This window comes from Miscanthus floridulus, chromosome 8 (genome assembly GCF_019320115.1).
Source record: "Miscanthus floridulus cultivar M001 chromosome 8, ASM1932011v1, whole genome shotgun sequence".
NCBI lineage: Eukaryota > Viridiplantae > Streptophyta > Magnoliopsida > Poales > Poaceae > Miscanthus > Miscanthus floridulus.
Genome location: NC_089587.1, coordinates 95,991,772 through 96,003,410, shown reverse-complemented (window position 1 = coordinate 96,003,410; position 11,639 = coordinate 95,991,772). Strand labels below are relative to the sequence as shown.

General features: G+C 43.3%; 1 protein-coding gene across 1 annotated transcript; it reads right to left on the bottom strand.

Annotated features, from left to right (window-relative positions):
• Positions 1-5,790: 5,790 nt before the first annotated feature.
• On the bottom strand, positions 5,791-9,988 carry LOC136473002 (uncharacterized). Its single transcript, XM_066470704.1, has 6 exons — positions 9,594-9,988; positions 7,940-8,139; positions 7,383-7,523; positions 7,210-7,290; positions 6,237-6,361; positions 5,791-6,146 (listed from the first exon to the last, which is right to left on the bottom strand). The coding sequence occupies exons 1-6, from the start codon at positions 9,817-9,819 to the stop codon at positions 6,098-6,100; spliced, it is 822 nt and encodes a 273-aa protein (XP_066326801.1). The 5' UTR covers positions 9,820-9,988; the 3' UTR covers positions 5,791-6,097.
• Between the last annotated feature and the right edge of the window lie 1,651 nt (positions 9,989-11,639).

Sequence of the window (11,639 nt, the reverse complement as noted above, 5' to 3'; positions counted from 1 at the left end):
CCGTCCACTTGGACTTGTCTGTCTTCTTTAGTAGTTTAAAGAAAGGGAACCCTTTTTCACCGAGTCTTGATATGAAACAGTTGAGTACTACCATGCAGCCTATTAGTTTTTGTACATCTTTGACGTTTCGAGGAGGGCCCATCTCTGTTATGGCTCGAATTTGCTTAGTGCTTGCTTCGATTCTGCGATGACTGACCAAGAATCTGAGTAGTTGTCCTAAAGGAACTCCGAATACACACTTGTTTGGGTTCAATTTCCACCTCCACCTTTTCAGATTCTCAAAGGTTTGTTTTAAGTCTTCAATCAGTGTATTCGGGTTCTTTGTTTTTACAACCACGTCATCCACGTATGCTTCTACGTTTTCACCGATCTGATCACCAAGGCATGTTTGGATGGCTCTTTGGTAAGTAGCTCCAGTGTTTTTAAGTCCAAACGACATGGTCCTGTAGCAGTAGGCGTCGAGCGGAGTGATGAAAAATGTCTTGCTTTGGTCCTATTTTTTAATACAATCTGGTGATATCCGGAATAGCAATCAAGAAAGGATAATAGGGCAGATCCTGCTGTTGAATCAACTATCTGATTAATGCATGGTAGCCCAAACGGATCCTTTGGGCAGTGTTTGTTGAGATTTGTGTAGTCAACACACATGCGCAACTCGTCTGTGTTCTTTTTCTGTACCAGAACTAGATTTGCTAGCCAATCTGGATAGAGAATTTCCCTGATGAATCCAGCTGCCATTAGTTTTGTAATTTCCTTTTTAATTGCTGCCTTTTTGTTGGGAGAGAATCATCATAGTCGTTGTTTTACAGGCTTGGAGCCTTCATTGACATCAATTCCGTGCTCAGCCAACTCTCTTGGGCCCCCTAGCATGTCGGCTGGCTTCCAAGCTAAGATATCCTTGTTGTCCTGAAGAAAGTTGGTGAGCGCGAGTTCCTATTTTGTTGATAGGTGGGCACTGATGGTTGTCGTTTTTTAGGGATCACCGGTGCCTAGGTCGATTTGCTTGACGTCGGTTTCTTTTGATGGTGCTAGGATGCTTGGCCTTTTAGCCGGTATCTCTAGTTCTTCTTAGCTTCTTTCTGCGGCGATAGTGGCTATTTCTTTTCTTCTATCATTTGCCTGTGCCTTTGCTGCAATTTGGATTGCCTGTACGTCATAGTCAAATGCGCGTTTTAAATCACTCCGAAGAGAAAGAATACCGTTAGGCCCTGGCATCTTAAGCAACAGGTACGGATAATGTGGAATTGCCATGAATTTCGCTAGTGCTGGATGCCTGAGGATTGCGTGATATGATGAATCGAAATCTGTGACTTCAAATTTGATGAACTCTGTGCGGTAGTTTGAGGGAGTCCCAAAAGTAACCGGTAGAGTGATTTGTCCAAGTGGCATTGCTGCCTTGCCGGGTACTATGCCATAAAAAGGTGTGGTTGTTGGTGTGATCATCCCGGCGAGTTGTAGTCCCATCTTCCTTAGAGTTTCTGAAAAAATGATGTTGAGTCCGGCTCCTCCGTCGATTAGTACTTTCATAACAGTCATACTGGCAATGGTTGGATCTAGAACCAATGGGTAATGGCCTGCGTTTCCTACGCTGGTCCATTGGTCTTCTCTTCAAAATTGGATTGGATACTCTGACTAGTTGAGATACCTTGGTGTAGCAGGTTCTGCTGCCATGATGGTTCGTAACGCTAGTTTTTTTTATGTTTGCTTCTGGAGTCCGGAACCCCGACAAAGATTACTGCCACTGTCCCTCTGGATTTTTGGAATCCCTTGTCTTCATGGTTGTCTCCTTCTTTTTTCTGATTGTCTTCTTTATTGTTTCCCTTGCTATCTTTTCTAGTGTATCTTTCGTTGAAGGTGTAGCAATTTCCAATGGTGTGCTTTCTGTTGGGGTGTAAAGGGCAACACATGTTCTCAATGTCGTCGTATCTTCTGGGCTTGGTAAATTTCTTTGATTTGTCAGCCATTACTACTGTGTTCCTGATGTCTGTTGCTTCAAGGATTTTGTCTGTCTGGGTTATCTCTGTTGTTTTTATCCGAGAATCTTTCTCTTGTTTTTTCCTCTGTGGTAATCATTTTTTCCACTGCCCGTCTAAATTCTTCATTGTTTCTTGGGTTTTCTTTGCAGAAATCTTGAAATTGCCACCTAGCCATGATTCCGTGAGAGAAAGCTTCGATTACTTCTCGTTGTGTGATGTCATGTACTTGAGCTCATAGTTTGCCAAATCATCGATAGTAATTTCTAAGACTTTCACCTCCTTTCTACTTGAGTCCTTTTAATTCTGCGTGGGTGATTGGATGTTTAATAATTCCCACGAAATTTTTATAGAAAGCTCTTTGCAAGTCTTCCTAATTTCTGATTGATCCTGGATTCAATTTGTCAAACCATTGAAGCGGCATGGTTTCTAGGGCCATGGGAAAGAACAAGGTTTTGATGTCATCGTCTCCTCTAGCTAATTCAATCGATTGTGAGTAAATCAAGAGCCATTGCTTTGGTTCGGTCTTGCCGTCGTACTTGGAGTGGTTGGACGGTTTGAACTTGTGAGGTAGTCGAATTGAAGCAAGTTTGTTTGCAAAACAGGGGAATCTATCGTGCGTTCTGGCTTCTGTATATTATGATTCTACGCCCCCTTCTTGCCAACTATCGTCTTAGTGAGAGTAGTTCTATGTGGCTGTCCGAGTAGGTGCTCTACTTCTGGCCTTTCTTAGTTGCTCGACTCGGTTATTTTGACTGTGATTTCTTTGGCTCTCTCCGTTGTGACTTCCACTTGGTCCAAGTCTTTCAAAAGCAGACTTCCTTTGATTTTGATCTTCCTGTTCATGAGATGTTGCCCTTCTGTCGTTTGTCCTAAAGACTATTTATCGGAGAAAATCTCGGAGCTGTTCTTGTTTTTCATTAGGATATGAGGTCGCCCTGAGTTCTTCTCGTGCTTCTCGGATCTTATCGTAGGGTGTATTCGCTGCTCGTCCTTCTTCGACCTCTCGTTCTGATTTTCTTCTATTGTACTCAGCTAGGTCTGATTTATATTTGATCCAAGTGTCTTTTTGCTGTTTCACACGGCGTTGACGCCCTTATTTCAATTTGTTCTTTCTTTCTCTCATTTGCCTCTGATTCTCAGTCTCACCATCGTGCCCCTGGATAAATGGTGATATGTTGAACTCGGATTCATCTGAAGACCTCACGTCGGGTACTTCAGGGGGGATCAATGGTGATCGAGGACGGCGAATCATGAATACTTCTCTAGCTAAGTTGTTTTGCCATCGTCGTTGATTTTCGTGCTGCCAGAGTTGTTGATAACTTCAGTAGAGGTTTCAAAGTCATATATGGAATCTCCTTCTTGGTAGGGTAGAATTGATGTTGTCGTATCATCGACTAGTTGAGTGCTGTCATCCTCAGGAATGGTACCTGGCCAGTGAATGATGCAGTCTTGAGATGTGATGGTTAAAACGAGACCTTCCTGGGCTCCCTTCAGCGACATTCTAAGCATGGGATAAGTGGATCCTTCGTGCCATGTCTGATAAGATGTTGCCACATTGTGGAGTCCGAATGGGAAAGGACCCGACTTCTTTGAAGTACTCTGGGTGTATTCCGAGTAGTACTCTTGACAGGTTGACATCATGTTCCGGAGCTTTGTCAGAAAAGAACTCGGTTTTCTGAAAGAACTTGGATAAGACTTCGTTTCGGAAGCGGAACTTGAGTTTGAATCGGATGCGTGAAGTCGCGAAAACTGAGTCGGATTGGACATTACGAGCTGTGCGAATCTTCCGGCAAGCTGATCTGTCGTTGTTGTCAAAATATGATAGTCTTGATGATGATCTGAATCTTCGAGGAGACGGCCTTGGAGCTTGCCATCGTCGCCTGCCTCGTAGATCCATGAACCGAAGATGAAGGTCGATCCCTTCGAGAAGATCATGTCGTCGAGGTCCATCGAGCTCTCGGATGTAAAGTCGCCGAAAGCCCCTACCTAGCGCGCCAGCTGTCGTTGTTTGACCACCGATAGCCTGCCACGAGGGTCCCCGGGGCAGTATGTTCGGGCTTCAGCGTATGCAGAACTCGACGGTTAACGCAAGAGACAGTCGATTTATCCTAGTTCAGGCCCTCAATCGTAGATCGAGTAATAGCCCTACGTCCAGTCGGCGTTAACCTTTGCGTTGGATTGATAGTAAAGTGTTGTGTTGTACAATTGTTGTCTTGAACTCCCGATCCAAGGAGCCCTGCCCTCCTTTATATAGTTAGGAGGCCAGAGTCCTAGTCGATTTATAATGAGAGTTCTTAGTAGGATTATAGAGTAATATTGCTACTAAGATTATAGGAGAGGAATCATAATTCGACTAGGTCTTCTCTCTTCCTTGCGGGATATCCCGTGGGTCCCGCATCGACAGATGCTCAAAAAAATTAATGACATATTTAGACTTAAAGGTATTTTTGACTTTTTACACCTGCAGTTTGACACCGTTAGAGCCCAATCTGACGACAATGGCATGGAGGGCAAAAAAAAGTTAGAGCAGTGACACTGAAGTCCGCTGAACTTTTCCCGTGGCTCACAAGAAATTCCCCTTCATATAACGATGGGTGGTGGGCCCTTCATGTCGGCCACAGAGGGTTCACTTAGTCAGAACTCAGAATACGCATCGCAAGAAATCATTATAACGTCTAGAGAGAGCGTCGGAGTTTGGAACAGCTGACGGAGCACAACGGAAGACGAGTTCAATCGAAGCCCTTGTTTAGTTCCACCAACTTTGCATCTCCAAATTTTGCACAGTGCAAGATTCTCCATCACATCACATCACATCAAATCTTTAAACACATGCATGGAGTATTAAATATAGGTAAAAAATAACTAATTACATAGTTTTGTTGTACTTTGGGAGACGAACGTTTTGAGACTAATTAGTCAACGGTTGAACAATTATTACTAAATACAAACGAAATGCTACAGTACCACTATAGTGCTGTGCGCTTTTTGATGCCCAAAGTTTGGGCAACTGAACACACCTGAAAGTTTGAAACTTGTGGCCGACTTCTACCTTGCCAGCGAAGTTAGCGAGCAGCAGGCCGTGGGCTCACGGCAAGTAGATCATGCCTGCACGGGCCGGCACGGGAGCTACAAGGCTTGCCGGCATCAGCATGCGAGCGCCAATTAGCGTGTGTGTTGGTTTGAATTTAGCTACTGTAACACTTTTATTTTTATTTAGTAATTAGTGTTCAATCATGGACTAATTAGACTCACAACGTTCGTCTCGCGATTTCCAACCAAATTGTGTAATTAGTTTTTTTTTCCGTCTACATTTAATGCTCTATGCACGTATCGCAAGATTCGATGTGATGGCTACTGTAGCATTTTTTGATAAGTTTTTTTGGAACTAAACATGGGCTTAGTTTCTTGCACGGATGCGCCATGGAGTTACCGCTGCCGTGGCTGATTTATAGGGCTAATTTATTATAAAAAAAATATTGTTCTATAACTAAAAAAAATAGAGCTAATTCTAGCTTATAAGCTCAAGCGAACAAAGTCATATTCTTGAGGCGTTTGCAGTTGCAGACACTGGGTTGATAACCTCTGCTTACGCTATGCGCTTGTACGGCGATAACAGATCGTTTGCAACCAGCCGGTGCCCGAATGATGGAGGAAACAAGTCATCTCATCTCAGGCCCCAAATCGTACGCATCGCTGGACTTGCAGCTTCATATTCCGGCAGAGCCCAGAGCTAAGCACCAATTGTGATGCGGAAGCAAAGCATCCATCCAGACATCCGGAGCCACAACTGCTACTCACCCCGAAAACCGAGAACGAAAGATAAACAGTCATTGAAATGGGAGAATCTGGCCTCTATCCTGGAAATGCGACAAGTCGGGTGTGGAAGCTACGTGCTTCAACTATAACCTGAACGAAAAAGTCAGATGGACAGCCTACGTTTCACGGTACTGGTACAGTTTTCACGTAAACAGTTTACAACTTGAAAAAAAGTTAGAGCGAACAGGGCTCCGCTAATTCACTTTAGGATTCAAAAGTTTGGGCACTAGGAGCATAGTGACTGTTGCTTTGTATGGTGAAGAGAGAAGAAACGAACTGTATGCTTTTCTATCTCGCTGCAGTTTTCACACCACCCCGGACGGAAGCCGCAGCACCAGTTGCCCACCAAAAACACTGCGTGTGCCACGAGAAGTAGGTCGTTAGTCAATGGCTTAATGCTCAAAGCTTTCGCGCAAGTGATAAGAAATGCTAGACCATATGTACCTCTTCACATAGTAGTAGCAGAAATCTGCAAGGATGAATGTCTGAACAATTTCGGAGAGAAGCACCATTGAGGGCCACAAACCATAGCCCAGAGCAGTCAACAAACGGCCGCGGGTATCCAAAACCTACAAACCAGAGTAATTGAAACTGATATCAGATGGACTGAACTCAGAAAAAACTTGATGTCTGCAAAAACACAAATTCAAAGCTTTCATTCATCTAAAAACCAAGAGTATGGAGGATATTTCCTCCATGCATGAACACCACAAGTTTACTAGTAGACAACCTTAAACTGGAGATACTGTACATATTCATAAGGAATGTCAATTCAAGCATTCTTCAAACCTAGTACCCAACGATCAGTAAAATACTAGGTAACAAATCAAATTTCAGCTGAAAGCACACATACTGAGAAAATATCATACAGCATGGGATCAGGTAGAACAAAGTAGAGTACTTCCAGCATATTTTCCATTGGACACAAACACAGGATATTTATTAATAACAAGAAAATCACACCTAAATTAAAAAAAAAGTGCTTTGCTGTTTCATTAATCACTGCTCATCTATACTATATGATGACTGATTTTTTTTTGTATAATTGATTAATTGTGCTTCCGTGCTGTTCTTCTTTTCAGCATAGGAAGGATATCTTGGAAGTCCAGACCTTTGCAACAATTTGGTGCTGTTTCATTAATCACTGCTCATCTATACTCTATGATGACTGAATTATTTTGTATAATTGTGCTTCCATACTGTTCTTCTTTTGAGCCTAGGATATCTTGGAAGTCCAGCCTTTGCAACGATTTAGTCCATAGTCTAACTGATGGGGAAGACATTTGTTCATACTCTACCAACGTTAGGGCCTCAGAAGTAGATGGCCAATTGACTCTTTGGTAAGAAAGGATGAAACTAGCATGGTAGTTCTTTTTAAAAGAAAATAAAAAAGGAAGGGAGAAAGAAAGAAAAGAACCTGAAGGACCCAGTGTGCACAGCTAAGAAACCTTGCAACACCCAGTGCAAACACATAATGAGCTGTGAATGGCTCAACAATCTGCAGAAAAGAATAGAAATACAATATCAGATAAATAAAGTTATTGGATATTTGGATATTGTTTCAAACACCGTGCACGTTTAGATATTTACCTTGGTATTTTGCATCAAGCGCAACTGGGGCAACACTGAAACTGCTTCCAAATAAACACAGAAGGCCCAGCAGATTCTGTTCACTATGTTGTGCGATGTTGAAGGATGAACAAGTAGAGCTAGCACAGCACAAGGCAGTACCTGGAATGGAAATGTAGTTAGATACTATGTGTGGCCCATAGGACACACTTAGACAACACATCAGGGGCTTCCCTTGCCATTTTCCTTTCAAGAAAAAAAAGGCAAACGATAAAATGGCCAAAAATAGCCAGCAGCACAGGTGCAATTTCTGATCTGAGGTAAAATTCTTTCTACAAGTTATATAATCAAAGCAGAAATATTGATCATGTCGGACTAAAGTATACACAGCTAGAAATGCTCTTGCTGGTGGTACAAAGTCTGGGTCAAGCAGAGCAGTGTGAAACAACACAGCCATTTTGAAACTACAACTTCTGGATCCATATTCATAATACAGGTTATACTGTACAGAGCAAAAGATACTATAAGGTCCCTAGATGCTCATTGCTTTGAAGTTAAAAGATTAATATTGTTCTTACCACATAGTACAAGGCAAAGTTGTCTTTGTCCAGCATATATGTTGACCTCAGTTTGAACCGAATCATGTAAATAACAAAAAGAGTAGCTGCAAGTGTAGCTGTATCCAGAATTGTATGGATGTCATACTCCATAACAAAACTACAATACAACCTAACAGCCAGAAATAATGCGGTCAAATCCTGAGACTTGAGTGACAATCCTGAAAGAGATACAGAATTTGTACAAAATTTGAGTATGAGTAGAAATTTAAGCATCATGAACCATGAAAACAAACTAATAAAAATATCGAGCTTATCTTAGGACCAATTTTCAACATAAATGGATATGCCAGTTTAGTGTATATTCTCAAATCTAGTCTTTTGTCTAAATATAAATGTCAAAAGTATGTAAGGAGATAGATTCTTAGGCCATCCACATTTTGTTACTGCAGGACAACCATTATATACAAAGTAATATAGTAATTACAAGATGATGATGTGTATGAACCATTCCACTAATATTGTCCATTGCCTATTTTATAGGCCAAAAATTGTAGATTTACACACCACAATGAATCCTTGATTTTGCATTAACAAAGCATTTAGGCACATAATCCCTTCGAAAAGTGAATCAGGAAAGGTGCTGAAAGCTACAATTCCATAAATGAGACAAATGTAGGTACCAAAAGAAACTAAAGCCACTACACTCTCTGCACGAGTGCACCAGGGGATGGTGGTGGCATCCTCCTAGCTGATGCTTCTTCCCAAATTTGCACAGACGAGAGCAGGTCACAGAATTTCCCATCCATATGCCATACAAATCCAATAATGCTATTGCATTTCCATAATTGGAAACAAAGTATAAGTAGCCCGAATCGGCTACTAATTTGGTTCGGGAAAAGGGGTCCTTTATCTTCTCACTAATCACCTTTTTGTTTGGTTTGTGGAATGTAATGGTCTGATTCATCACCACCTCATCTCTCAGAATTAGTAAGAGGATGAGGAGCGGGTCATTCCAAAAAAAATCATGGGATCGGCACTGCCTCATCTAGAGCGAGGTGGTTCCAAAAACCAAACAACTCCTAAACAGACGAACATGGTTGATTTTAAGCAAAGGAACCCATTGCATCAAGCAGGCACAAGCTCGTATCCTTCTCTTGGGCTAACCCAGTTATATCACCATGGAACAGTTAGAATGAACGCTCACCCAGTGAATACCGCCATAGAAAAACATCCTCCTCAGAAAGCAAGCACATATCAAACTTCTTCCACTGCAATGCCCACCACACCACAAGTCGCATGCAGTATTCAGTTTAAGAAATTAACAATTACCTCGAGCGTGACCTGTCGATGCATACACCCTAAGCGAAACAGCAGAGAAATTATCTACTGCCTCGAACGAATCAGGCCAGAAATCCACACAAAATCAATCGAAGCAGGCAACACGACTCGCACTAAATACGAGAATATGCTTTTAGTACTGAGAGTAGTATAAACGGAGGACCACCGGATGTTCGGTCACCATAGTCCATAGACGCGAGGAAAGGAAAAACAAACGCATGACTTCAGCAATCTGGATCGAAAATCAGCGAGCCCAACGGATCGAGCAGATAGCGCCGCCGGGATGCGATTATATAGCAGTAAGGTAAGAGGGAAAGGGGGTGGCGGGGCGAACCGGCGCAGGTCTTCTCCTTGGTGAGCTTGTAGATGAGCACGGCGATCCCGAGCGCGTGCGCGGCCTCGGCGGCGACGAAGAGGTTGTCGTGGTCGTGGACGATGAAGCGGATGAAGACGAGCGCGGCCATCCCCGCGACGACGGCGAGGAAGGCCTTGACCTTGGGCGGCTGGCGCCGCACCCAGGCCATCACCACGGCCACCGGCCTCCGCGACGAACCCCTCATCTGCCCCCGCTTGCCGATCGGTGGAGGCGCAGGCGCAGGCGAGCTCTGTTCTGGGTCCGGATGGGCGCGCCCTCGGCGGCTCCGGCTCGTGCGCGGCGTGAGGAGTTTGAGGACCTGAGCTGGGGTGGGGGCCTGGGACGGGCGAGGCGTGGCGGAGGGGGTGGTGGAGTTATGGACGGGTCCGGTCGGGTTGTTGCAGCTGTTTCGATTCGTGGCGTTCATGGTCTGCTCTGTGGGCCCAGGCCCCCTTGGCAAGCAAATCTTTTTTTTTTCTTTCCTATATTTAAGCCGAATTCACTATCTGCTAATAGTTAGCTATATTAGCTGCAGGGCATTCACATGTACAACTAACAAAAAAAAAATGCCACTAAGATAATTATTAGCTGCTATTATCTAATTTCGTCCAACGGGTGAAATAGTTATTATCTAAAAGTCCAACTAACAATTAGCTATTTTATAAACTGCACCTATTTGATCTAAATAGCTATTATTTATAGGATCCAAACAGAACCTCAAAGAAACGTGACTAAAAAAATAGATTATTATAATCTTGGTGTAGTCTTTTCCTTCTTTATTTAGACGCGCCAATCGGCATGGCTCAGGAGAAATGGTTACAAAAATGGCTTCTGGCTAAGATGTGTGCGTCAGTGCCTGTTTATCCAGATATAAGATACGCGTGTTAGATTATGGTTCAAGGTTAAAAATAGGCAGCCAATTATCACCAACATACCACCGCTTGATGTTGCTCTCGATCCTTGCGACACGTCGTCGTGGTCTCGTGGAAGCTGTGACCGAAGCACACAGACAGAGCGTTGTGGTTTGGTTCGAGGACGGGCGGCGTGCAGGCCAGCGAGCAGTGGCGAGTCTCGAGCCGATGTGGGCAGGGCAGGGTAGGGTAGGGCATCTACCCGTGTTTGATTCGGTGCGGGGTGTTAATGCGCCTCGTGGAGTGGACAGTGGAAGATCGGCGCCACCACGAAGACAACGGTGAAAATTTTACATTTTAGTCTTTTTCTAAAATATATTTTATAAATAGACCCTCCGTGAAACTTTTTCTAAAAATAGATAAAAACTCGACGTGCAATGATACTATGCCGAGATATATGGCTCGGCGCGCTATGATTGAACGCTAAACTTGCCACGTAAGAGCTAACGTGTCCATCCGGTCCGAAGCTTGGCGTTTAATCATTTAACGCCGCACGGTCCGCGTTTAAAGCTATGGTGTTGCTACAGTACAAGCTAATAGCACAAGTGCATGATGTACTTGTTCATTCGATATCTTTTGAAGATCCATAAAAAATAAATATAAATCCCCCTGAGATCAATTTCATTATAACCATAAAGTTACTCTCTATGGGACAAAGTACATGGATTTATAAATTGTTTGCCAAGATTTATATAAATAATTTTCTGAATGTTGGTGTTAATTCGGAGCACACCCATGCTTGTATAAATAGTTGGACTCGGCAAGTCATTTTTTTTTTGGTGGTGCGAAATAGAAAGTAAAATAAAAGAATACACACATGAAAGTGTCATGTATCTGGGCTAAGCCTTGATGCTGTGTTGTGCCTTGGCTGGTGAGATAAATATATTTCCAAAATGCAGTGATGAGCTCGCATGTTGAAAGCTAGGAGTAGTAAGGCCCTCCACAATGGTGGAGCGGTGCTAAAGAAAAAAGCAGGTCCCATGACTGGTATTTGGCATGGCTTTGAAATCCCACAGCGTGCAAGCATTGCAAGCATCGCTTAAAAAGGTACAGGAGGCCAGTGTAGCAGTCAAATCAATGTACTTCAGCTCATCAGGCATGCCATTGCAAGTTG

Excerpts from the sequence above, each read along its gene's own strand:
- LOC136473002 (XM_066470704.1), bottom strand. The coding sequence starts at position 9,819 with ATGAGGGGTTCGTCGCGGAGGCCGGTGGCCGTGGTGATGGCCTGGGTG. Across the intron at positions 7,524-7,939 it reads ACTTTGCCTTGTACTATGTG|GTACTGCCTTGTGCTGTGCT; the intron begins GTAAGAACAATA and ends TTTCCATTCCAG. Across the intron at positions 6,362-7,209 it reads GTGCACACTGGGTCCTTCAG|GTTTTGGATACCCGCGGCCG; the intron begins GTTCTTTTCTTT and ends TCTGGTTTGTAG.